This window comes from Egretta garzetta, unplaced genomic scaffold (assembly GCF_000687185.1).
Source record: "Egretta garzetta isolate BGI_Z169 unplaced genomic scaffold, ASM68718v1 scaffold204, whole genome shotgun sequence".
NCBI lineage: Eukaryota > Metazoa > Chordata > Aves > Pelecaniformes > Ardeidae > Egretta > Egretta garzetta.
Genome location: NW_009259424.1, coordinates 3,124,586 through 3,152,493, shown reverse-complemented (window position 1 = coordinate 3,152,493; position 27,908 = coordinate 3,124,586). Strand labels below are relative to the sequence as shown.

The window sequence follows — 27,908 nt, the reverse complement described above, 5'->3', positions numbered from 1 at the left end:
TGGTGAGTCAGAGTTCCAAGAATCTGAGATTTACTTAGTCCATTTATTTCAGGACTAGCTATAACCATTAGTCATCCAGCCATGAATTTTTACATTTGCAGCTAATTGCACCTAAAAAACAAACTTTCCCTCAAGGCTTTGGGTTATACAGAATGTGAATTGGCAACCTGCATTTCAAGTGCCTTTTAGGATCACTGCCCCAGTCCTAGAAATTGTCTTTAGATCATGTGTATTTGCTTCGAGTAAACAACTAATATTTCCACTTAGGTGGCAAGAGGAATAAATTAAGTACTAGCTATCCTGTATTACAGAAAAATTAATCCGCCAACAGCAAGATATGCTTTTCCTCCATAGCTTATGGGAGGGTGGCGTTACAGGTTTATCAGCCATCGTGGAGCCCCGCGTGACATGTCGTATTCTCATTTGACTGCTCCTTGCAGGATGAAGTTATTGCTGTTTCAGAGAAAGTCACTGTGAAGCTCGAGGACTTGGCAAAATGGGCACAGTCCGATTTCTCCAAGTGGAAGTGTGGTTTCCGGGCTGAGCCGGTAAAGCTGATGGATGTGGGGAAGAATGGGCAGGAGGCCTTAACAAGATACAGACAATCCACGCTCAACAGCGGCTTGAACTTCAAAGACATCCTGAAGGAAAAGGCTGACCTCGGTGAGTATCCCTTACTTTCTCCTGTGGGGAGGGACCCGTGGGGGGGGCGTCTTTCGAAGGCGGATGAGCCTGACCCTGCCAAGCCGTTGCCAGTTCCCAAGGTATGTCCGTGCTTCGGGCGGAGGTGTGGTGATGAGGTACCTGAGCAGGATGGGTGGTGGTGAGCTCATCGCAGGCTCCTTCCAGATTAGCATGGCGTAACTCTGTGATACCTGTGTGCTTCATAGTCATGTCCATGAGCACTAAGGCTCAGACCCTGAAGATGCACGCACAAGTAATTGTTAGGGGCTCTCCTTGGGGCTCTGCAGGCGGGGGGATCAGGTCAGAGCTGTGCATCCATCGTGGGGAGAGGAGCCTGACCCATCTTCCCCAGGCCTCCTCCGGCAGGCAGAGGAGAGCAAAGGCCTTTTGCTTCTCACATCCCATCTTCTGGAAGCGCAGGATTGTCTCCTGCTTCTGGTGCTTGTCCTGTCTCCATACGGTCAGCTTTGCATCTCATTTAGTAGGGAGATGTCCCTTCCATAGCCGCCTTTAGCATTTCCTGCGAGCTTTACGTTACTTTACAGTGTAGGGCCCCTGTGAGCACCCTCCTGTTCTCTCCAGGTGGACCTGTCAGTTTTTAGGGAGGGAAACGGTAGCTCTGCTACTTTGGGTGTTTGCAGACAGGCTTGCGGCTCTGGGGCTGCTTTGATGCGCTCACACCTCTAAAATCCATGGTGGGGGCCCAAGGTCCAAGGGAGATGAGTCTGCTGTTGGTAAACATGCCTGTTTGTGGTATTAGGACCTTGGATGCGTGATAGCTGTCAGAGATGGTGCTTTGAAGTGCATCCCAGGGACATTTCTCTGTTTTACCAAGATTTTAACAAATGTTCCAAGTTTGAAGAGCATCAAATTTAAGCCATAATGCGTGAAAACGTAAGAAATTAAAAGCTAAGGCTGATGCATGTGGGGAAATGCTTTTGTACCTACATGAACAGGAGATGCAGGGGCCAAGTTCAGTTTTACAGTGGCACGACTGTGTTGGCATCTAAGCCAAATTACGCTAAGCTGAAGATCTGTCTTGGAGGATTTATCTTCTGCATCTCATTTTTGTGCTCTTATCAAATGGTGAAGTGATTTTGTCAGTCTTGCGTTTCACCATTAGATGTGTAGGTTGAAAGATTAAAGTGCAATTGGAAGTTGATCTTATTTTTCATTACATCTCCAGGAAAAAAAATAACCTGTGTAATTCTTTCTCTTTTCCTTTGCTTTTCTGTGTGGTTTCTTCTGGTTCATAATTACATGCAGTAATTTTCTTTGGTATTGCCCTGGCATCTTCTTTATGCACTACATTTATTTGCATTTGTTTGTTGTGTCAGAAGAATCTTAATGTTTTTCAGAGAGAACTTTTGTGTGTTACTGTTTTCTTGTTTTTGTTTTTGACAAACAAAAAAACCCCTTGTGGTAAGTTATGAAATTGCTATTATCTACCCTAGGAGCCAAAGAAAATTATCTTTAAGCCTAAAGCTTATAGTTGCATGTTAAGCCTTTGAAAGTAGGGGTTATGCTGAAAACGCTTCTGGAATGCAGACTATATGGTATAATTTTGATAACCCACATTCTGATGTTGCTCATTTTCGGTTGGTGGCTCTGGCTTTATTGTTGGGTCTTTTTTTTTCAGTAGAAAAGGGTTATTTTGACTCATGTTTGATTCTGAATGCCTTTTTCTGGTGGGAGTGAAACCAGAGGTTCAGTAAGACCTATAGCTGAACAGGCACATTGATACAGACAACTGATCTAGCCTATGGAAGGCAATGAAAGAAATTTCTTTATTTTTACTAAGATGATTTTTTTACTATTTGAAAGACCCAAGAATTTAAGCATATTTTGCTTTGTGGATCTGAGGAAAAACTCAGAACAGTGATCTTCATTGCTGGTGAAGCAGCCCTGTTTGGTTGTGTCCTGTAGGCAACCTGTGAGCTCTGGTGTTTGGCTAAACCGTGGGATGGAGGTTTAACACCCACCAGGTTCTCTCATTCTGAGCAGTTGGTCAAGGCTGACACTGTGCTCTGGGAATTGCCGTCTCCCTAGCTGTAGGCGAAGGCAGTAGCATAACGTGCAGGGTCCAAGGCGTAGAGATTTGAGCTGCTGGTGTTGTCTTCTCCGCTGTCAAAATGGCAGGTTTAATGTCTGTTACGATGTGTGCCCACAGACCTTTTCCAATACTCAGCATCTTGCCAATAGAGCAGCGCTCAGCCGCAGTGATCAAAGATTTACTAGCAATAACTTCTGCAGTAGGTCTCCAGCACAATGGGATGGGGTAGTTTTTCTCTTAAAATAGGGCTGTAAACTGTGAGGGAGCGCGGTGCACTGTCATGCAAAGGTCCCTCAGGTGAGAGCATCAGCACAGCTATATTAGCATGGCTAATCAGCCCAAACGGAGAGGTGATCTCCTGCACAGCCACCGTTTCCCACCATCGCAGCACAGTTCTCCTCCTAATCAGGTACTCAGTGCTGCACCTGAGGGGATGTTTCAGGGAGGGCTTCCCCATGGGGCAGAGTGGGGTGGCTGTAACAGGACGGGCTGCTTTATACAGAACTTGGATCTGAAGGGAACAAATCCCTTCTTGCGCTAGTCTGTCAGGCTGTACATGAGTCTGTAGTGATGCCCACCTTTAACCCTGGCTGTAGACGGGGAAGTTGCTGAACCAGGTGTTGAAAATGCCTAGATAAACAAGGTGATCTCTTGGATTCCTTTTTTCCTATGAAATGGCTTGTTTCCATTACAGAAAAATCCCATAAAGGTGAGTAGGTTCTGAAATTTTTCCTACTAGATGTTTTTGAACCGAGCTGTAGAAGGTCATAGGAAATTATATCCCTACCAAAGAACTCCAAAAAACTTTGCAGAAGAAATAAAATCAGTTTTGATGCACTATCCAGGAGTGGGGAAGGGTGAAATAACCCAGGTGAAATGAAAACAGGGCTGATACAGAACCACAGAAGTGGCACTGCGCAAACGTACTTAATTAAATACGTTGCTGCTGGGAGCAGGGCAGCTTTAAACAATAACTGGGCAAAGTGGGGCCTCGTGTGAGCAGCGTATACCCCATCCTGCATGCTCTGTGGCACTTGCTTAGCCAAAACTAAGGCAACACCTGGTTAATCCACAACCCCGAGAAACCATGTGCCTATAGTTGAAAGTTGACCCTAATTCAAATTTGGTCGTTCTGTCTCCTTTTTTGTTCTCCCTTTTTTTTCTTGTCTTTTTTTTTCCTCTTTTGTCTTTTTTCCCCCTCTTGTTCTTTTTTTTCTTCTTTCTTTTCTCTTTTTCTTTTCTCTTTGCCTTTCTTTTCTGCAGAAACTGGTTTTTTTTTTTCTGTAAAATGCCATTGTTTTTATCACTAGTGAATTATGCAGAACTTTTCCTTAGGACTGTATTAAATAAAAGATCTAGCAATGGTATTTTTTTGTGTGAGCCTTTAAGATTTCAGCCTGAAAAATGATTTTTAAGAATTATTTCTTTCTGCCTGTTGAGGTATTTATGTTATACATTCTGTCCCTTTCTACAAATATGTCAATATTGAATGCTAGCAGTTTATGTCTTAAGACTATTTATAGCTTTCTGAATATTTCTTTCAAATGTTGAGAAAAATAAAGAATAACAACAATGCAGCATATAAAAATAGAGTTGCTCGGGAATGCATTATTCATAATGAACATGAGAACCTGTTTTTCCAGAAGAATTGGTCTGATTAAATCATTCACTACTAAGGCCGCTAGTTATTTATTTTTGCCTTTAGAATTATTTAGGGGATTTTTCTTTGTAATAAATGGACTTGTATGCCCATATTTGGTAAACCAGTGGGAAGTCACCAAATGAGGAATTATTTCATTTTACAAAATTTTTAGCAACTAAGCAATGTAAACACTATCGGTTAAATATGGCAAAGTTGCATATTTGTATTCCTTGGGCTATAGTTCGAAAAAAATTCAAATTATTTTATATAACACTGCTTCTTACAGACTTCCTTTAAGTGAAGTATGAAAGCTGCAGTGTAAGCTTTATTGGCCTATAAATATGTCATTATAGTTGGACTACATTTATATGCTTTGGATTGTTGTTTAAGCCAAGAAAATATGTCTCTACAGGTTGACTTTTTATTGAAACCCTTTGAGGCATACAACAGAATGTATTTTAGGCCAAGGTTATTAAAACAGCATTTTCATTTTTGCAGCAGACTCATTGTCAATTATGCTGCCACAAACTGTCTGTGGATAGGCAGTTATGAATGGTTTCATCTCTAAATGTGTCTTTAGAAAAAGAAATAAAAGGTAGAGGAGTCAGAGCTGAAATTGAGAGAAGAGACTGAGGGGAAAATGACTGAATTTAGTGCTCGCTGGCTCTGTTGGTTTGGGCTAGGCTGGGCTGCAGCACTGCCTGGGTTTAGTTGAGGAACAAATGGCCCCTGTGCCTGCGCCAGGATGGGGAGGTGGGAGCCGCTGCTGCCCTGGCGGGGCAATTCGCATCCCTCTGGCTCATGAGTCTGTCGTGACAGAGCTCTGGGTTTGGTCCCCGAACTGCCATTGCCGCTCTTTTTATCTGCCCTCTAGGAGTCTTTATCAAGTCAAAATGGATGGTTGAGGTTGCTGCATGGTGGGCACTCCCATTCCTGCACTGGCAGCATTAGTAATGGGGATGAGCAGGTTCTGGTGCTCACTGAAGGGGTTTTTGCTGCAGTTATTGCTTGCTTGTTTGGGTCCAGTGAGGGGGAACCCAAAGAAAATTTATCAGTCAGTCCTGTCCTGTCTTTCATTCCCCACAGTCATACATTTGGGAGTGTAGAATCTGGATCTTTGTTCTCCATGAAATCCAGGAAAATCAAGTACTACTTCTAGCTGAGGTTTGTATTTTAGCAATCACCCTTTTCCAGTCCATAGCTGGTTTTCCAGCAGTTGTTTCCTACTTCTCTCTTTGGAACCCTCCAGCGGAGCTTGCCAGGCAGGGGCTGGATGCCGCAGGACTGGCTCACCCTCTCATTTCCTTCCCTTCTTTACCAATCTCATAATTTGCATAGCTTCATCCCAGACATCCCAGCTTTTCATCAGATCTGGTGTTGCCATGTAAATTGGCCAATCTGCAGCAGATTTCAGTGAGTTTGGAAGAGAAAGTAGAGCAGGGATGAGCTATCTTGCAGGAAGGTGCCGATCCCTCAGTGCCCAGGCAGCCACGGTGCCCAGCCCCAGCCGGGACTGGGCTGTGGCACAGCCCTTCTGGTTTCACTTACCGGTGGCCTTGCAACAGGCATGGCTTCTCCACATGAAGATTATCAAGTCATAATGTAGTCAAGCTATAATATTATCGAAACTGATAATCTGCAGCTGTAGTGTGCTCAGACACTTGCGGTGACTTCTGAACTGACGCTGACTCTCCTTTCTCATTGTTTGTCGTGTGCTGCTGAGTTCAGGCTCTCCTGGCTTAACTTGATGCAATAATTTTCTGACCAACTAATTGTTAGCTATTCAGAGTACAGCTACTTTGGATATTTTGTGCCTAAGTCATGCCTCTTAACTCTCTTCCCCTCCCCTCCTTCCCTGTTTGTCTGCACTTTTTGCCTCTTCCTTGTGCCTTCCTGTCCCCATTACCCTAGCTGAATGCCATTTTGATCTTGATAAAGCTCCTGTAAGTGTCCCATTATCCCATTTTCCCCTCTCTGCCCTTGTACAGTGTATGTTGGTTTTTTGTCTCGTGGGTCAAAGTGACCTCTCTAACTCATTTTAACCAGCCCAATTGATACAGCTCTTTTGCCATAGATGAAGCTATCACATGACTTGTCTGTTGTGCTCCATGGAGCCTGAATGGAGCAGGTTGGCTCCCTTGGGGAAGAGGACTGTGGCCTGGCATTTTCTTCTGTGTTTGTGCAGCTCCTAGCACATGCCGGCACTGCTGCAGCTGAACGAGAGGACCGGCAGGCTGCGGAGCAGCACTGTTGGGGTTGCTCTTCAGAGAGGCCGCGAAGCAGGAAGGCTTTCTTTGGTACACCTTTTTTCAGTTTAATTACCACTTAGCTTTAGTATTAACATGTTTGGGATTGGAGATAACCTGAGGTGCTGAGCAGACAGACAATTTAGTCTCATCTTATGTGAAGAGGGCACGATAAATGTTTATTATTTGTCATCAGGTTGGTTTAAGATAACTAATGCTTGTTGGCTTCAGTTGCTGGCTGCCTTTTAAATGCTGAAAGGTGATGCTGTTAGGTACAGCGTACCCCCAGTCATCCTGGGATAATGACGTACTTGCTCCTGGAGGTGACCCTATCTCCAGTAGTACTTTGGGGCTCCCGTTCCTCACTTGCCTCTCTCTCTTGAGCTCACTCTTGAGCTGCTCTCCTCTGCACCTTCCCCAGCCTCCCTGGGAGGAGGTTGGTGGTGTCATTGGGAGGTTGCCTGTAGCCACCTGGTCCTTCCCAAGTCCACGTGTTTGCCTGAGCAATGCTGGGATGATCTCAGTGCTGTTAATTTCTTCCTTTCTCTGAGAAGCGTATGAGGATGACAAAAACATTTTAATATGCAGCACCGGCTATGGAAGCCTTTCATTTGCCACTGGATTGTGTTGAGCCTCATCTATTCGTGGCTCTTGAAAGGAGTTTTAACACCACACATCTCAAACTTCAAGCGTGCCTTATCAAAGAGATAAAATTTGGATTTCTTCTCAAACTTTGACCTGCCTTTGAGCTCTTATAAGAGGGGGTGGTAGCGGTTGCCCCTGGGAATTGAGGAGGTGGGTATTTTGTTCTTTGAAATGCGGAAGATCTGCCAAGAAATGTAAACAAAATCCCATGTAACTTCTCTCTAGGTAGCCCCTAAATCACAGTGCCTGTTCCCCGCCCCCACCGGTTCCTGCAGCAGGAGCAAGCTAACATGATTATCAGAATTGTGCTGATAGCAGTTGTCACTGTGTCAGCATTTTCAATTATGTATTGGTATGACAGGGCACTTTGTCGTTGGTGTAGAGCACAGCCATTTGCAACTGCAGTTCTGATCTATTCAGAAACATCAGGGAAGGAATCACTGCTGCAAAACAAGAGAGGAGGAAGAGTTAAATTTTACTGCCTTGCAAAGCTAGAGGGAACTGCCCCACGTTCTCCGAAAGTCAAAGTTGCAGCACTTTGCTCCATCAATAAGAGTCTTGTTGCAGCCGCTGGTTGGAACAGGAGTAGCCTACATAATTACAAAATAAGTAGATAAAAAATAAGGACCATTCACAGACGATGTCAAAGCGGCCAGTGTGGGACAGTGTCCCTTTAAAAATGTTTGACGGCTTTTTTTATTTTTGTCTGTTTTTAGCACCGAGATTGACCTTGCCAGGCTGTGTAATAACCCACATGTGTCTGCTCTCCAGGATTTTTTCCCTTCTAGTCACTGTTGGATCTTGCATTTAATTCTTACTGACCATGAGGTTTTGTTCCAGTAACTGGAAACGTGTGCCTCCTGGTGCAATACTGCTGCGCTCTAAATCCGACTTTATCGCAATGTCTGCCTTTTTTTTTTTTTTCCTTTTTTAACTTTTGGGTTTAGAGGGTGCTGTTTTCCTCCTCAGCTTTCCCTCTAGTTTCCGTCCCTGCCCATATTGTTTCTGGGTCCCAAGGGGACCCAGTTTGGGATGTCTATTGTTTTGTGTCCCTGTGCTTCCCTTGCCCAGCGCCATGGAGGGAGGTGATCAGCAGTCTCCTCTGTGTGCCATGGTTGCTGGTTAGAGCTGTTGGTCCCTCACAGATCATCGACGCCTTTTTCCTGCATTGTATCCTTTCCATGCAGCCCGCCAAACATTGGCTGAGAACCAAGATCTGTAAACCGAGCACCTATATAACATTCTGGTATAGTTGGGTGGGCCCCGAGGATGTCCTCTTTTTCCTGCCTGGCTGCTTTCCTGTGCTGTAATTCTGCACTTCCAGAGCCCAGGACTTGGAGTCCTGCAGTCATCTTTGATTCCAAGTGCTCCGTTAATCAAGTCAAAGCTGTCTTCATATGAGTTCATGAATCATTCTGGCTTGCGACCTGTGCTGCTGTGCTGAGATGGTTAGGCTCTTCTGTGGGTGCTGATCACCCATGGCCAGATCTGGGTGTCAGTTCCCTTCCAACGGGGAGGAGAAAAGCCAGACCCAACTCACTCACCACCTCCCTTCCAAGTTGCTCTTCCAAGTTGCTCTTTATTACTCCTGTGCCCAGAAAGACGACTTGCCTTTTGTTTACAGGCGTATTGCGATGTGCCTGGGCTGTCATCGTCTGTCTTCCTAAATATCTTAGTCCGGTTCCAACTGCCGTGTTGCAGAAAGGCTAGTGCTTGTTCTCTGAGATACAATATTCATCATCTTATAGATGACCCATCTCGAGCCATGGGAATTTGTCAGAGAAAGCATCCTTTGTGCATCTGAAATTGAAGGAGGAGACTTGCTTTTTCTCCCCCTTCTCCTCTTTTCACAAAATCATTTGCTAGGACAGAGGGACACAGGAGCAAAAGCCAGGCTACCCCCTAAGCTGTGTGGGGCTGTAATGCCAGCAAATGGCCACTTTAGCATTTAGGGGGACCTAGCAACAGGAGGTGATGGGCCCTCGGCTGGCCAACCTGGGACTTAGCTTGGGCAGGCAAGGGAGGGTGGGAGATGGGCTGGCTAGGAAGAACGGGAAGGTGTTGGACAAGAGTGTGGGGAGGGGCTTGGCTCCAGCAGCTGAGTGGGCAGTAGCAAACCTGCCTTCCCAGTGCGGGCAGCCTTGGGATCTCCCACAGCGTTGTGTGTCACCTTTGTGAGCACCAAGAGGAGCTATATGGGTAGGCAGGAGAAGACCGTAGTTCTGACATCCTTGCCCTCATGAAACTGAGCTTTAAGACTCCCTGTATCAGTATTCTGACTGCTTAATCTCTTTGGGTTAATTTGCATGTATTTGCTGGTTTGGTGATCCTTGCATGGTGAGACCATTGATAGAGGAGAGTGTTTGGGAAGGGAAGGGTTAAACCTAGTACATGTAGAAATTGGAGTGCAGTTTGTGGGAGTGGGCATAGAGAAAGTGTATATTTAAAAAATGTAATAGCATGAATTGTACCTTACCGGGTAGGTTTTGTGTTGGAAAGCGTTGTGGCATAACCTTTATTTACTTCATTTAGTAAAATCTGTACCATGTAAAATAAGTTCCTCCTTAATTTTACTGCTAATAATAATTTGCTTGTAAAAATGAATCCTCAGAACTGTAAGCCTTCAGCTTGGGTCTCTCTTGCTCTGTTGCATTGTGAAGGACAAATAGTTAACACCATAAAGAAGCTTTTGTTAGTGATAGATAATGTGTATTATTTTAACAGGAGTATATTTTAGCAGCTTGTGAAAAATCAAGGTGAATTTTTACATCTGCGCACTGCTGCATAATTGATATATGTAGAAGCTGAAATTCAAAATGAGCTTCTAGAAGAGCACACATTTGATTTTCCTAAACATTTAAATATATGTATCACACCCTCATTTTAAGATGCCGGTTAATGACTTTATGAGCATGTTGGCAGCCAGAGCATTACATGTGGTTTGAGAAATGTGTCTGGATATGCTTGGTAAGCAGTATTGTTCTGACAGTGTACTAAAGGCCATCTTCAATTTGACTGTGCTCTACTTTGTTATGCTGTGAAAGAAAAAGATAATTCAGCAGAGCATTGTGCTGTCGGCTGGAGACGCCACACTTCAGAATACAAATATTACTAAGGATAAATGAATCATTAAAAGAACAGTAGCATAAAATATCTGATGAATGAACTCCAGGAGTCTCTGCTGGAATAAATTTAGCATTCGCGGACAGTACCATAATATGTGAAATAATAGTATCAGTTCTACATTCAGATGCCAAAAACATTTATGGACCCAGAATAATTGTGAATTACAAGGCTATAAATACATAGAGGGGATTTGGTGATATCATAATAAACCATGAGAAAGACACTAGGCTGGTTTCTAATGTTACCAGAACCTTGAGATATATTTACAACCTTGTTCACACTCCTGCAGTTTTAGGGGGCAATTCTCCTCTCACAACACGTTTGTCATTCCCATTAGTGCCAAGGGGAGTTATGCATGTCTGTCATGAGTGGAATAGATCCCCACGTGTTGTACAATTCAAGGATCCTATAAGAAATCGAAAATCTAATTTAAGAAAAAAGTGGGAAACGTTCCTTCTCATCCTCCTCCAAGTTCCCCCATGTCCTATTCTGCTCCTGTGAACAAGGTTAGTGATGGGAAAATAGGTAAAAGATGACAAGGTATCTGCTGTGTTCCTGGACGTTTCATCCACAGCTGCATCATTTTTTTCACTTTTTATTACTGAGAAACAAAACAGCCAAAGCCCAGATGTTCTGGTCCTGGGTTTCCTTAAAGTGCAGGCTAATGCATTTTAAAAGTGTGTTGTAAATACCCAGGGAAGGCTTGGATTGTCAGCCTGTCCACCGAAAGGAGGCTTTGCTGTTGTGATACCAGATCCGTGCCTGATAAGAACAGTTAATTAGGAACTGGGGCTGAACCTGACGTGATATTCAAGAGCATGTTCAGCTTTCAGCATGTCCCATGTCACCTGTTTGTAATTAAGCCTGATGTCCCCTGCCTTCCTGAATTGGGGCAGTAACAAAGTCTCCACAGGTACTTAGTGTCGGTTCACACATCTCAATATTAGATGGGTTACTGCCCCAGTGCTGCAGGACCCCTTCCTCTCTTAGCATCTTCCCCCAGCCAGCTGTACGGTGTTACTGGCCTCATCCTTCTTGTAAGTCATCGGCAAAATATGTGTGTTCAGCATGGTGCAGAGCAAGTCTGCTCAGTAATTCCACATTCCTTAGTGTTGCAGGAGGTCTCTCAACTAACCAAGCTGCAGTCTTTCTGCTCATCCTCCTCGCAGGTTTACTCTTCTGGCTGTACATCCAGGCGTTCCCGAGCATTTGTGGTATTCGCTGTGGGAAGGGTCTATGGCTTGATTGACGTCCCTCCACATGGTTCCTGTTTTACTTTCTGTGTTTTGGTAGACTAACCCCCTGATATCAGCAGATGAATCACGTCCTTGAGATGCATCCTGGACCTTCCTTCCTCATCAGCTGATGAGGCAAAGAGCAGATAATTACAGAACCAAAAAAATAACAACAGTGAAGTGGTCATCAGTAAGAGAGGGTACTTGGCGGCCTTGTAGGTGACTTGTAGGCTTTAGCGTGTGTCAGTGATAGGTCCTCACCCAGCTAGTCACTGAGCCTGGATTGGCTTTGATCACTGCCAGTTTACTTCATTGTCTTTCTCTCTTGAATTTGTGTGTGTTTTTGCTATGGCAAGGTCATGGGATTATTGATTATTTGGTTTAGTTAATTACTAGTGACTTTAACTTGATACTCTTAGCAATATCTGTGTGAGCTGTCATGGCAAACCCAGCAGACAGGGCATAATGCAATCTTAATGCATGATTTTCTCTAATTATTTTAAAACCACAGTCTCTGCTTTTCTTTCACACTGAGTATTTCCAGATTAAAAGCTTTGTGGGATGAAAATTAAATGATAAGGTACTATAAAAATCTATTTTAAGAATCTTGAATGTTTCAGCTCCATCTTTATTTTTAGTTTTCTTACTCCCTGAATGACCCTTACTTGTGACCGTGTTTGTCACTATACACTTCTAGTTCTGTTGCACAGAGAAAATAGCTGAAAAAGTCCTTTTATGCTTATGTTTTTAATCCTCTGTTCAGATACATAAAAATGTGGCCCCATAAGTTCTGTGGTACAGTGTAAAAAAAAAAAAAAAACCCAACCCAAATAATTTGGCAGTTCAAATGCAGAAACTAAAAATAATTTAATCTGCAGTGTGAACATAGTTTCATATTTATACTAGCATCTGGCCTCAGGAATTGAATACTCCATTCTTTAAATAGCTTCACTCTGGCTCTTGAATGCTTTGTGACTAGAACATTACCCTACAGTCATACACCTTGTTTACATATTTCTGTTAAAAGGCAAAAGAACTTACAGTACTTCAAAACATCGGCACAAGCTCCCTCCTCCCCTCTCGCCTTGGAAAAGAGAAGTTGAAAAGAAAAAAAAGAAAGAGTGGTCTGAAAGTGCGTTTTAAATTTAGTTCTCTCAGTTTGCTGCTGGGTACATATTTTACTGTCATTTGTATAAAAAACTGGAAGAAAAATTTTCCAAAGAAAATGCGTGCCATTCCAGATGCCCAACAGTAGTCAAACACAAATTTATGTACACTTTGTTTGTATGTTTGGTTTTAGTCCGGCAAATGTCTTTGTCTTTAAAAACACTTTGCCTAGAGGCAGTGGATCTTTTTTGTTACTCATATGGTAGAAATAAGGAGTAGGTGCCTGCAAAGGAAAAATATCGGAATAATGTAATAAAAAGGTAAACACTATAAACGAGCGGCTAATGATTAGCTTCTTGCAATCTTTAGGGACAAAGTATCTTTTTATAGTTTTATGATCCTTGCCCAGCCTGACTTCAGGAGGAACTGAATTTTCAGAATTATATATTTGAAACTTCAGCTAAGCTTTACAAATTTAGTAGATCCTTATTTAGTGTCTGTTGGTGAATGTAAGTCCAGCCTAATATTCTTACTGCTATTTTTTCATTCACATGTCTTGAGGTGAACCTAGGAGCAGAAGAGAAAATATCCCATTTTTAAACCTTAATCCAGAATCCATTCGTATGAGTCACTAAAACAAAATCATAGTGGTTTGGCTAAAAAAGGCTTCATGTCCAAAGGGAACGTTCCTTAAAATGCTGGCGCACTTCCCACAGTGTTTCTTGAATGTGTTTTATATGTTGTCTGTGTGCTATTGTAAAACATCAAAGATTAGATGCTGTAGTTTTTGCGTGTGGGAGGTTCCTGGTACTTCAGTGGACTGGTCATCTTGAAGATCGCAGGGGGCTTGCTCCCTTGAGAGGTGTTCAGCCCCATCAGCTGCCTGCTCCGCTCCTCCCTTAGGGGAGCCTTGCAGCTCAGGTAGGGAGAGCTTTTAAAGCCCTTTTTTTTTTTTTTTTTTTTTTTGTGGCAATTATTCAGTGTTGTACCACAGGCTTAGGCTTGCTGCTGTGAATGCTCAGTAGCAAACCTTGCAGCAGTGTGAGTGGCAGGAAAATTGGGTCCTGTCTGCCCTCATGAAAAATTTCCAGAGAGTTGTTTTGTTTTTCCTACTCAGCTATTATATCCCTCAACAGGAAAAGAGCCTCTGGGATAATCATCCCACTCAGATTTTGGGTGGTTAGTGCCATTCTCTGTAGGCTTCAGACTAGCCTGGGACATGTGAGAAGGTCAGTGCCAAGGCCGTACTCCGCCATGACCTCCAGCTTTGATGCTGCTGTGGTGGAGCCAGAGAGAGGTGGTACAATGCTGGAACTGGAGCAGGCATGAGGATTCCTGGAAATAGCAATAAGGGCTGCTTCTCTATTTTGCCACTTGGGTTTTTTAGTGTGTGTGGTTTGGGGTGTTTTGTTATCCTTCCCTGCAGGAAAGGTTGTGTGCTCAGTTTTTACTTTGTTTTTCAGACTTGGGCCCTCTGACTTGCATATAATGAATGTGAATGGCCCAGGATTTAGCCTTTGGTGATTTCAGATACCATGTGATTCCAAGGCAGAAAAACATGTGATTTATTGGGTAAAGCCTATTTAATATCTTAAAAGCATAGAGTAGGAGATCAGATGTGAGCGTAGCAGCCTTAAAATATATTCCCTGACAACATACTTAAGAACATTTAGGTCTATATGAAATATACAGGAAATGAGGCCAATTTTGTCCCTGCTATTTTGATGGCAGGGTGTGCAGACAGAGAGAGTGTGGACAGGAATTCATGTGTTTGATAACATGAGCCCAGCATATTTGCACAAATGGAATAGGAGCATTTTTCACCCTCTACAGCAGAAACTCTATTGGTAGTTTCTCTGTCTCATTGAGAGATTTTTAACTGATCAGACATATCAGCAAATCCATATAAGTTAATGTGAAAAGTCATTCCCTCATTTCTGGCCAGTCATGTACAGTGTTTGTGCAAAGCAGTACCTCTTTGCCACCTCTGTTGGTTTGGGGAAGCACAGGGAGCTGATTCTTAACGGGCAGAGATGAAGAAAGGCTGCTATTCTGTATTAGACTGTTCTTCCCTTGTCACCTTGTAGACAAAGCCAATATAACAGTAAGAAAAGGTTTTACATACTTTTTACCGGGAGACTACTTGTTGAGTGTTGCTTCTAAAACAAGAGATCCTCAGCAACAGTGCAGCGGAACAGCAGTTACCAGAAGGACCTGTAATGATTTCTGATCATGCTAATGACTGACCATTGTCATATGTCAGACTACTTAGTGTATGGTTGTCTGTCTTAAATAAGCACTTACTTTCTACTTTTTAGGAAAACAATGCAATTAGGTTCTTATTTGGAGAGGAAGATTGTGACAACAGTGCTGGGAAATTTTATTGTCCAGGCTCTGAAAACATTTTGAGTGCATTTGTCTAAAAGCGTCATTTATACCTCGCTGGGCATGTGGCAAATTTCTTACGTAAAGTCATGTAACATTTCTTGGGCAGCAGGTATTTTTAGCTGGACATGTAGCTAAGGTTTTGCTGATGTTTGGTTGGGCGAGTACTCTGTGGTTCAGTTTTCTCTTGTTTTTACAGTGGCTTTGTCACTTTTTCTTCTTATGGTCATAATATCTTCAGCTGAAGCACAAGCTCTCAGGAAGCAAAAGTTCTTGGGCCCAGTCCCACAATGTACTGAGTGTCACAGGTGGTGTAAGGAAAGCTCTGAGCTCGATATGACTGACAGGGCACTTTGTCTTCATCACTGAAGGTTATCAAGACATGACAGAATGGGATGATGTTCATAGAAAAAATGGGACTGCAGTTTCCATTTTTTTGCTCCTTTTCTTTCAGAGCATGTCTGTGTGGATCACATGTAGGACTGGAGGTTTGTGTGTGCCTCATTGAGATCTTCACCCCAACTATCCATAAGAATTTCCTACCAACTCCATTTCCCAGTCAGTTCACTAGCCATATTGCCCAAACACGAGGGTCCATGGAGGAGTAGCTACAGCAACAACTTTCTTTGTCCTGTGCATTCCCTTTTATTGTGAAGGGTGACAGGTGAAGTGACACCAGTTCCATGCCAGTGACTGCTGACTCTAAAGCCAAGAAGCCCTCTTCTGTGTGACACAGAGATCAGATTTATACCAGAGCGAATCCTCAGTTTCATTCAGTGCAGGAACCATTTTGATATCTCTACCTACGATGCAGAGGCGTCATGGTACCAGCAACAGAGCTATAGGAAATCCCTGCCATTGCTTCCCCTGTTTGCAGACTTGTAGGGATAAACAGTACTTTATGGACACTGTCCTGACAGCTGTTGACAGCTCCCTCCATGGTCAGAAAATGCAGGTGTTTGGCGCAAAAATGTAAACAAGAAAGAAGAATTACTCATCTAAATGGAAGCAGTTTTTGACATTGGCAGTGTGAGATGGCCAGGTCTAGTGAGGATAACAAAGATGCCATGTTCTTGGAGCAGGCTGTCCTTTCGTTCCTTTGGTTTTTTACGGGTTCCTTTGCAGCTCTTTCTCTTAGGGCACCTCAAGTGTCACTTTGACCAGAAGACAAGAGCTTCAGGTACCTATATCTGAACTCATCTATACAGCTTTTTTTGAAGACTCGGTGGTGCTAAAACTTCACCCAAAATCTGTCTTCAGAATGGCTTCAAGGTTTAATTTTAAAACAATTGGTTTACCTGCATGGCTGGAATCAGAAGAAGGGTAGTTGCACATAATAGACTTGATTGTCCTTTCCAGGATCAGAATGTTGAGGTGACAGTCACTGCTAGGCACTCTGAAGCTCGGGCCATCATGCCACAGTGTCTCAAAATGAATGTCCTGATGCATCATTGCATGTTGCTGCATAAGTGTTGTGTAATTCCATTGAGCTTGGAGGCCTGCTGCAACAGAGCTCGGGTCACGTACTCTTCCAGTGTCAGGAATCCAGAGAACAGCAAAGCTAATTGTGACTTTTTTCTCTGGATACTGTCCCTCCATGTTCTTCAGACCCCTCTGATATCACAGGCTTTAATTGCAGGGGGCCTGTAGCATCCCAAGGCTTGTCCTGGTGCTGGTGCAGAAGGAGGCAGCCCATGGGCCAGGAGCTAAATGCTTTGCGTCTCTTAGAAATTCCTATCTCACTTGCATCTGGCATAAATGCACCCTGCAATTTATTGAGTTGCTCATCATGAACGCTGTGGTTACTGTGCAATAAGTAACTACTCTTTTGCGTACTCTGTTCTTCCTGGGCATTGTAGGAATTCGTGCATCGGTTGAGTACTGATGAGAATGACTAGACAAGAGTGAAATGTTATCGGTCTTTAAACAAACAACCAACCCCACCTTCGTTTTATTGAAGGTACCTATAAATCTCATTGGTTTTCTTCTTTACACCTAGTTGACCTGAGGATCTGTTTGAAAGATCAGGCGGTTAGCTTAGGCAAGTTAGATTGCTTTAAGCAGCTGTGAACTAGTTTTATAGTGCTACCAGCCTATTCCGTTTCCAGAGAGTGAAAGTTTGAAGTAGGTCCCGAATCTGGTTTCTCGCATGCGAGATCATTTTGCCACCCGTGACCTAGAAACCAACAATGAATGTATAAATTACAGGCAAGAAGAAAATTCTGAATCGACTGTAAGGTGAATGGAAGTGGAATAATTCCCTGAACTTCAACTGGGAAAAGAAGAAAAGATCACTGAGTTCTAAAACAGACTTCAATATAGACAAAGAAAATGTTATTTTAGTATAGATTAAACTTATGACTAAGATATAGAGGGATTATTGTGTCTGTTTCAGATGTAATTTCATGCCTGAGAATTTACATTGGAGGCAAACTGGTCTGGATCACATTAGCAAGGGCCCTGTTTTGCTGTCAGTTTAATTAAATGGAAACTGCTGGCAAGGAGACCCGAGTAGGTTTATAGAAGCAATACTATTTTCTATGCTGGAACAGGAAACTGTTAGGTCTTCCAGTTTGAAAGGGACACAAAAATGAAACCTGTGATTCATTCTTGTTTACAAACTCCCAGCTAGTATACAATGACCTTAGTGATAAATTAACTGCAATTACACGTTATATGTAGTGGGCTTTACAATAGCTGCAGACTTTGTAGTTATGAAAACCGTGACCTTTGACAGGGAGGTTAGAACATGAAGTTTTTCCAAACAGTGCCTAGATCTTCAAAAGTATTCATGTTTCCTTCCCTGTTTCATGAGAGTAGGTTGACAAGATGTACGGTGGGTGTTCTGTTTGCTTGCCGCAAGATTGTTGTCAGGCAGAAACCCCCCCCAAAACAAAAAAGCCTGCCCTTCGGGAGCATTGATTTATCTGTTAACTGTGCCTGGCATGCTGCCTTTTGGCTTTAATTTCAGAGGGAAACATACTTGGTTACTTTAATAGGCAAAAGCACTGAACCTGACTTGTAGGGGAAAAAATTGTTTTCTTTCCCTTTTTCAGTTCTGTTTATCGTATCCTGACGTCCTGTATCGTAATTGTGCAACAGTTCCAAGTTGGAGTAAAGAAAAGTAGAACTGGATCTCTGGCTCCATCAGCCTCATTATTCGAGAGACAGCTTTTCTGGGTGACTCACTGGGACTGAAAATGAATGTTTATGCTGGTTAATAGCCACCCTGTGACACCAGCTCTGATGATATGAAATGCTTTTTTGTTCTCAAGAATTGTTCACATCACCTATTTATAACTCCTCGTTTTATTTATACTTGTTTTTATCTTTTAGAAATTTTTGCTGAGCTTGAATTGGCTTGCTTCTTCCACCCCAAATCTGTTTGTTCCCCCTTTTTTGCTTATTTAGATATACTGAAAGAGAAGGGGGGGGGGTTCTTCCTCTTATTCTTTGACTGAAGAAATTCAAGTCTTACCTAGTTTCAGCTACGTCTCCAATTTATGATGTCGCACTGTGCAAGAGTAAAAGTAGAGAATTTGAGAAAGTAACGTTTTTAACTGTGTTGCAGTAATTGTGTCCTTTATTGTGCATGTATATACATGTAGTTATCTATGATGAAACTGCGAGTATATATATATCTGTTCCCGTGTGTTTGTACGCAACTGTATGTGCTCCTGAGCTCTGATACCCATAAAGCATTTAGCCAAAAGAGTATCTTTGTGAAAGACTTAACATTCTTCACGTAAGTATCAGAAGTAATAAAATACATTGTTTGAGACCTACAAAGATCAAAAGAAAAAGTAGGGAGGAAAAGAGATTTTTTTTTAAAAAACCATCAATAGCAGTAAGAAGAACAGTATGAGAAGGTTCTTGGGGATCTCCGTCCCTGTGAATGCAATGGGGTTTTTTTCAGTGAAGCTGTAGGAGGAATCTATGTTTTAATATTAACTTCAGTCATGCTGTAGCCCAGTGCCTCCAGTGAGCGTGAATCTCTGCATGGCTGGGAGGTAGGTGGAGATGAGATTAGGAGAACCATTGCGTAACGGTAGGTGAGGTGAGGGAAGAAATGCCTCAGCCGCCGTCACTGCTTTTGCCTCTTACAGTAACACGAACCAGTCTGTCCCAAAGCACCCCATGGTGGTTTTGTGCACGAAGGGAGGCACTAGAGGGTACGTGTGCTCAGCTCTGCTCCATCCTCCTCCTCAGCTGGGTGATGGTCTCCCGAGGGCCAGCTCCCAATAGCAGTGGCTTGGCAGTAATTAAAAATAAACCATCAGGCAGCTAACTCTCCTCAAATCTGGGGGCTGTCCATCAAAGCTGCCCCCTGGCTCTCACTTACAGGTCCTGGGGTTAGAAAAAGAGGAAGAAAGGGTCGGTTACTTTTGATCCTGACTGCGGTGAGGTAAGAGGTACAGAGAGGTCAGGAGGAGTTAGTAAATTATTTTGTGTGGATGAGTAGGAAAATATTTCACAAGCTGGGATAAAAAATGCTCAGTTGACTGCTTCCGCAGCAAGGAGGGGCTTCAGCTATCTCCCTCCAGGGCTTCCAGCATGACCAACTGTGCCAGCAGCGATGGCCGGTACTCGGCTCCTGAACCTGTGGCCCACCAGGCGTTGGGCTGGCTGCGGGGGGCTCAGGTCGCTTTGTCTCTTCCCCTCCCCGGCTCCCCGTTACCCTGGTCTCAATGGCTGCAATGCAGTTGCATCGTTGTAGTACGGAGTCGTGGGATTCCTCAGTGCAGCCCTGCCGGTTGTGTTGGAAAGCTATAAGAAAGGAAAATCTTTCTGGAGGCAATACCTTTCAAGGCAACCTAGAAAGAAGAAAGACTTTCCCAGTTGTAGTGGTGGTGAGACTCAAAGCTGGTAAAAACTTTCAGTCTCTAGAAGGTAAAATGAAATTCTTTACCAGCACGTTTATTTTAATTTTTCTTTTCCTGTTCTGCTTCATGACGGAACTTCAAATAATTATGTTGATTTATGATTACAGGTATTTTAAAGCTGTAGTATGCTGTAACAAAGCAATGCCAGCTTATTGTTTCTGGCCCCATCCAATTATACAATTGAGTTTAGGCAGGTAATAATGTTATAACAGAAATATCCATCATGATGGATTGAATTTCATGAAGTACAACACAAGAATATTTATAGCTCCATTCTTAAAGCCACTTTTGGGTCATAATATGCCTCCTTGGTATACCCTTTAAAGATAGGAGAAAATCTGAAACTTTTCTAGGTCCAGCCTCAAACCTACCACAACCCAGTGCGGGGAGGTGGGTGTAGGCTGATGGTAAGCAGAAAATGGTAGAATAATTATTTCTGCTAGAAAATGAGGATCCGGCATTATTTGTACAGTAACACAAAATCATCATTTGGCTATGCCACTGTAATGAAACAACAAAGATCATACTTAATTTAAGTATCATCTCCCGAGAGACTTCGTGTTCTCCTTCTACCATTTTGGCTATTAAAACAAATTTAAATTGCTGGTCTAGTTTCCCACTGCTTTTAGAGAGCGGAGTGGGCAAAGCCTCCCCTCCTCCCAGCTCTGTTTAAATGTAGACCTTTGGCATTCCAGAAATCTGACCTTGTTTGTAGGGAACGGCTCATTTTTCTATAATGTAATATGAAGCACTCTTGTGTTTTGATTCCATGAACTAGAGTTTAATGTTCCAGCTTGCCATGATAAGGATACGATCTGGTTGAGATAGAAACACTAAAGGAAATTAGCTATTGTACTATTCTTTAACATATTGTTTGCCTAGCAGTTTCATTTAGAATCACTTGGAATAATCTTGGAGTACCTTTTAAAAGGGATTTTTTTTTTTTTCATTTTTTTTGTTGTTATTGTTGTTGGCCCGGATAAAAAGTGGGGCTTTAAGATATTTCTCCTAAAATAAATGTGAGGCTGCCTCATTTATAGTCAGCATGCCTTGATTACTTGCAGACATGCTGGAAATTTACATGCGCTTTTCTCCATTATAAAACACTGATCTGTTCAGATCATTAGCTCCCTCATGACTCGAGCTTGGCGGCGAGCCAAGGCAGGCTAAATCTGTAGCTGTAAATCGTGAGTTGAAATAGCAGAAAGTGGATTTGTAACTTAAAAAGTGTAAACAGTTTGGAAAATGAAGTAATTTTAGAGTATGATTGATTGCCTTAAGATTGCACTTTAAATTAGCCTAGGGTCTCCGATGCAGATATAGGCACTAACTGCTCATTATATATTTTCACTTTTCTTTGGAACAATAGCATTGTTGGTAGGCTTCTAAACAATGTATGCTTCTCCTAGAGTGACCTTTGAGGAAATGAATAGTTTTATTGTGTGTCCATTACTTTGCCTGAAACAACATTTTTGAGTTATTAATTTGCCATGGTCTATAAATAAAGGAATCCAAATGCACAGCAGCTGTATTATGCTGCATATAGTTCATCAAACTTGTGCTTAAACATCACTGTTTGAGATTGATAATGCACTGTATAAATAATTTTTTTCCCTCTGAAAAATAAGCAATGGTTTACATAGCCCGTAGTTGCTGGAGATTGGTCCTTGAATCCCATAGAAGCAAAAATGAAGATTTTTTTTTTTTTTATTTTTATTTTTTTTTTTTAGCACAATTAGTGAACGTACTGGGGACCGCCACATTGTGTTGGCTTTTTCAAGGACCCTGGTTCACTTAATTGTGTAGGTGAGAGTCAGAAATGCACTGGCAGGGGTGCCTGGAATACGAATCGTGGGACTTGTATGGTCAGTACTGTTACTCTCTCACCTCCCCGTGGATCCTGTGTGTCTTGGTGCTCTCAGCACCTCTCTGAAATAGGAGCGGTCTGTGCAGCACCCCACGCTGCAGGGTCCTCCGTCCTGGTCAGTGCGGGGCTGTTACTGTGGAGGAGACATCGCTGGCCTGCCCGTGTGGGGAGTGGGCAAAGGCCAGCGTAGCCATTCCCCTGGCAGGCATGAGAGCAAGGTAATCCCGCTCCCTTGTGCAGGTGAGACCAGGCTCCAGAGCCTGTGACCGGCGGGAGTCAGTCCGGGTTTCTGAGAAGGAGGCATCGCTGGGGAGCGAGCACCGGGCTGCAGCCGCCTGATCTGGTGATCCATGGCTGGGGAGGAGAAGCCAGGAGGCTCGGGAACGTGATGTGGTCATGGGGAGTCTGTGTTCTGGGGGCTGCGAGCTGAAAGGGAAGGTGTCACCGAGAGGCATGTTCAGGAGTGTGAAAAACACGTGTATTAGGTTTGGAGCCTTAAAAGTTCAGCTCGCTCTGCGCTGGTTGAGAGGAGTGGTGGTGGGAGATAGAGCATGGCGTTGGCTCGAGGAGGCGTGTGGCATTTAATACCTGATGTCTTGTGACATGTTTATGTGTTTATGTTGTTTATGTGTTCCTGGCTACCAGGCACAAAGGTCTCTAGTGTGGGACAACACCTCGGTGTAACTTTGTGGCTGTGGGCATGTAAATTACACATATGTACTAAGCATATATATTCTGTGCATTCAGGACTGCTGACCTCGCGTGTTCTTCAACACTTGTGGCCATGCTAGAAATTAGAAGTCTGAAACTATTACCACATTAGCGGTGGTTACAAATCACAATAAATATCTGAGACTCCTTGAACAGAATATATAGCAAAAACTCTTACAATTTTGTATCTGAGTGTGTTTTTCATCTCTCTCCTTGTCCTAGATTTGCTATCTAGCATTCAGTAGATACAAGGCTCCGTTTTGTCATTCTTCTGGAAGCTCCTTTCCCAGAGGATATTTTTTCCCAGTGTTATCGCCCCTCCTTGATCTTTCTTCCTTTCTCCCTCCATGTTTGAAATGAAGATTTTGCGCTTCTGAAGGAGGTATGGCCGAGAGGTCTGAGCACAGGTCTGGGAGCCAGGACCTGCTGGGAGCTGTGACTCAGGTGGCCTTAAGCAAGTCAGAACATCTCTGAGGAGCTTATTTCATATGTAAAGCAGGGGAAATAATACTTATCTATCTACCTGTCTCATAGGAATGCCCTGAGGACTAATTAGCGTCCATTAAGTGCTTTGAAATAGACAGTGCTATCTATTATTAGAGCACACTCCAGACTAGTAGATAGTTCCTTGGGACTGTTGAGCCTTCCTCCCTGCTGGGTGTCGGACTGAGGCCCATCGGGAGCAGAACACAAGCTGCCTGGTGTTTTCTGGAAGGTTGGCAGCGCTCTGCTGGGCCCTTCCTGGGCAGATTCAGTGGAGACTGACGCTCTCGCTGAAAACTTGGAAAGAGAGTTTGCCTAGAGAAAAGAGTGGGAGGATACATTCTTGTTCTCCTCAGCTCATAGGCATAACTTGTCCTGAAATCCTTTCTCACCCTGCCTCCACCTGAGGCCTTTCCAGATAATTCAGGTAGCACGGCTTTTCCTCTCCTCCAGGAATTGTCTCCTGGTCCTGCAGAAGAGGAAGAGAAAATCCTGTGTTAGTTCTCAGGAGGAGCATGGGGCTGGGCTGGTACGTTCCCATCGAAGGGAGCCCTTTCTTATTCAAAAGGCCATTTCCCTTTCTTGAAGAGCAAGTGCTTATATTCTTTCCCTTCACTGGGTAACAAGACTCCTCACAAAGGCCTTAGAATGCAAAATCTAATTTTGGGGGTAGGATAGTAAACTCTGCAGGTGTGTGTCTGCTGAAGTCTGGGAGTCTTTTCATCATCGTAATGAGGAGGGTTGTCATCTGACTGGCAGCTCCTTTTGTTCTCTGGTGCATCTTCTTTCACCATATACTTTGTACCTCTCTTACAGATGCCATAATAATCCAGTTCAAAGGGCCCAGCCCTGTTCTCACTGAAGCCCACAAGCCTGGTCTTTCTACCGGTGAGACTAGGACACAGTCCAAATTGACTGGAGAGAAGCTTTATTTCTCTCTGTTTGCTCCTTGCATGTCTCAGGCCATGAGTAATGTACAAAGAGATGGGGAAAGCCTGTGTGAAATTTTCCAAGGGAATTTTCTACATTTTAATAATGTTAATGAAATTGCTTAACACTTCATCAGATTTTTCAGCGTATGTTGCTGGGATTTTGATGCCTGCCTGTTTGGGCACTCTGACTTTTCTTCAGTACCAGAAGACGCTTGCCTTAGAAATGGGACTGAGGGCTCATATGAGCATTAGGTCCAACGATTGAACCTTAGCCCTGCAGAAACATTCTTGGCACAGATATCAGTAGATACCATTTTGACGAGGCTCTCTGCACCTCCTCTTGTGCCTGCAGGAAGGGGAAGGGATCAGGCATAACTGGCCCACAAGCTCCCGCATGCCTGCGACTAATTACTTTTCCACAGAAATGAGGCTGTACCACAGAAAGACCTAATGATATGACCTTGGTCACACAGGAAGGCTCTGGCATTGCTGAACTTCAATGCAGTTGGTTTGTTCATCTTGTCCTGCATATCGCTCAGTTTTTGGCCCTCGTATCCTAGACGGGGGAGTATGTTAGCTCCCTTTTCCTTTACACCTTCTTCCTATTACGCCTCTTCAGCTTGAGTCTGTTGTGCAGAATTGGACTAAATGAGCAACCATAGACTTACTCATATACCTGTAACAGCTATTGAAGCTACATCTGGTTTGTTTTTCAGAGCAGCAACTTAGGGGTTATTTGGTGCAACATGAGAAGTTCAGTTAGGAGGTGAGACTCCCCGAGTAGCTGGGATGCGGGGGAGTTGGGTTGGTTGGCAACTCCCAACTGGCCTTTCCTCCTGATAGTCCTCGTGTTGAGTTTCAGCTCGTCACCAGGAAGGAGGGGAACCAGGGTCAGGTTGTATTGGGGAACAGGTATGTATTGGGATGGGATAAAAGACAGCAAATTCTTGGAAAAAAAATCTATGGCGCTAGCATTTTTGTAGTTGCAATTTATTTTTTTTTAAAGGAATGGCATCATGCTAATTCTAATTTTGTGCCACTCCTGGGCTTAAGCATTATTACACTGCAGATGATAACACAAGTTTATCTGTAAAATTATTTTAACTGTGGTTTTTGTTTCCCAGCTTGATTTCTTTTTCTCTTCTTGTCTTTGATTGGCTTCCAAAAAAGTTATTAACATGTTGCAAAACAAATACAAGGGGCCACTGAAGCTTATTAAAAATGGTCTCCTTTGTTCATATCTGTCAGTTGACAAATTGTCTTGTGTTCTATCTTACCTGCTCCCGTGTGAAAGGTTACATGAGAAAATGGCTGCAAATAAATTGCCATTGAATGTTGTTGAAGACTAAGCACACAGCTTCTCTATTAAGGACCTCTTTTAAAGCTCTCTATTCAGGCTCCCCCCTGCATGTCTCTCTAACACTTGTCTGTTATATTATGTTTGGCACAGAAGGAAACATTAAATAGAAAAGAAACGTCTGACTGTGGTGTTTCTAGACCCTATTATCCCTCTGTCAAATGTCCACATGAGAAGGGTACAATTTTTGTCCATATTGATGATGATTTCTGAAGGTTTTACTAACCGTCTTCAGAGTGAATTGCTAGAAACAAATGAAATCGAAAAGCATATTTTTGCAGCTTTGGAAATCTTACTTAAATCAGTGTAATGAGACGCACTCAGTAAAATGTAATTATTCTCACTTCTCCATGTGTCAAAGAAATCAGCAGTATGGTTAGGGAGCGGAGGGTTACAGTGAGCTTGCTATTTTTATACGGAGCCAGATACTGCTTGTGTGTAGTAAATTGTAAATAGTAGATAATGCAGTTTTTATGTGTACTAAATACCCTGCAAGAATTAACAGGGTTGTTACTTCATTAAGGGTTTCAAAGAGGGCATAAATGTCAAAAGCAGAGCTCGACTGTTTAAATCACTGGACCATTTCCACCCTCCACCCCTCGTGTCACAGCCCTGGGACCGGCAGCTTCTGCCGTTGCTATTTCGAGGAGGGCGCAGTTCCTCCGAATTTTCAGAATGATAGTGAAAGGGCCCCGTGTGAAACACCAAGATAAGGCTTTTGACTCATACTTCTGGGGGCAGTGGAAAACGAAGGCGGTTGATTCTGCCGTGTGGAAGAGGTGGTGTAACAGTCCCTTGTAAGTAAGGCTGTGTCTGCTTCTCTCTCATTTGTGTTTGAACGGTGTGCGGAGGTGAAGGAGAGAGGAGATGAGATGACAGGAGACCTGGTTGCTCTGATATTAAGCCCGGTAACTCAGTTTAACTCTCAGTGGCTTTCCTTTTTTTTTTTTTTTCCTCCAGTTTTTCATGCCTTAAAATTCTCCCAAGCAAGTATGGATTTGTCATGGACCTCTTTAGCACAGAGGGCAAATAACAGACCAAACAGACCACAGGTTTAAAACTCATCGAACTGGAGAATATCTTCAGGAAAAATAGATCCAGCCTTGAGCACTGGCTTAGGGAACCTGTTAGGTCCCTGAGCTCGTTGTTCCAGTGGTTAATTATCATCGCTGTAAAAATGTGTGCCCCTCTCTTGCCAGTGGCTGCAGTTGCGTGTTTCTCTGCGAGAGCAGAGTTTCTCATTCTCCAATATTTTCTCTGTGCAGCGCTACACTTCACAAGAAAGGGAGGTGAAGACACATAATCATAGTAATAACAATAAAGACAATGAGAAGATGTTGTAGCAAAAGTTACTGGACGTCACCCCCCTGCCATGAAGGCACTTTAGGGAATGTGTAACTTCAGCCACAGCAGCAGTGGGGAAGTACTTGTGTTTGTAGCATAACTCCCATGCTCAAGTATTTGCAGGATCAGGCTTTATGTTTAAGTACTGAAGCGTAGTTCAGCGGTATGTTGGATGGTGTTCAGAGATTGCTGAAAACGGTGCATTAAATAGCACTTTGAATTGCAAAGTGCTGGTTCAGTTTTGTCTATGAGAATGATAACACTTATTATCTGATTGTTCCCTGTGCAAATCTCACCTCAGGAAAAATTAAATTATGTTTGAATTCAGCTAAAGCAAAGTATATCATTATTTCCTTTCGTTATTAAAAGGGATTTTTACTGTTTGTTTGTTAAAACTGAAGCAGCTGCCATGTTAGAGCCTTAGATGATTTAAAAGCAAATACAGAGGCAGAGCCATTTACAGTACAATTGGCTTGTTTAATGTGATTTAATTCCTCTTCTTGGGTTCATCATATTACCAAATTATGTTTTCAGCCCCCCCTCCCCTTTTTAATTCTTTCTTCATTTTGTTATCAGCAGAATTGAAGCTGCTTATCAGTAACCACGACAACCAGGATAAATACTTGTTTTAAAGCTGATGCACATTCAACCTGAATGGTCCACATGACCCAGAACATTGAAGAGGACAGGCAGCATGTGCTCACTTCTACAATCAATCTCCCCCTTCCCCTTGTCTCCATCTGCTTTAGAAAGCTATTAGGGCAGTTTAAAAACCTTCTATATCAGAGTGGGTTTCTGTAGCCACCCGTGGCTGTTTGGGGATGGGCGGGCCCATGCCTGTGACCTGAGGAGTAAGGAAAGGAGGAAATTTTGGGAGGCAGGGAGACGATTTCACAGCCCAGCTCTGAACGTGGCTGGGTCCCCTGCATCAGCTCACTGTTCTCATGCTCCTCCAGATATCGCGACAGTCACCTGCCGTTCGGTGGGAGGGTGAACCGCTGCTTTGCAAACTGAGGGGGAAGGTAATCCAAGCCGGGCAGCAGCTAAATAAAATGATGGAGTGACTGGGATTGTGCGGGACAGGGAGAACAGTTGTGGTAGGAGAGAAGCCTCAATGCAGAGCCCCAGCCCAGTCCATCCCCTGTCTCTGGTGGAGGCAGGCAGGCTGGCTGGGGGGGGTGGAGCGGGGCGCGTCTCCCTTTAGGGAA

General features: G+C 43.3%; 1 protein-coding gene across 1 annotated transcript in view; it reads left to right on the top strand.

Moving 5' to 3' along the window:
- The first annotated feature begins 444 nt into the window (after window positions 1–444).
- Window positions 445–27,908, top strand: part of ARID5B (AT-rich interaction domain 5B) — a 106,673-nt gene continuing 79,209 nt past the window's right edge. Inside the window, exon 1 of the mRNA XM_009637007.2 lies at window positions 445–663. Coding sequence (XP_009635302.1) covers window positions 558–663 — 106 coding nt within the window. The 5' untranslated portion in view covers window positions 445–557. The remainder of the gene's footprint in view (window positions 664–27,908) is intronic.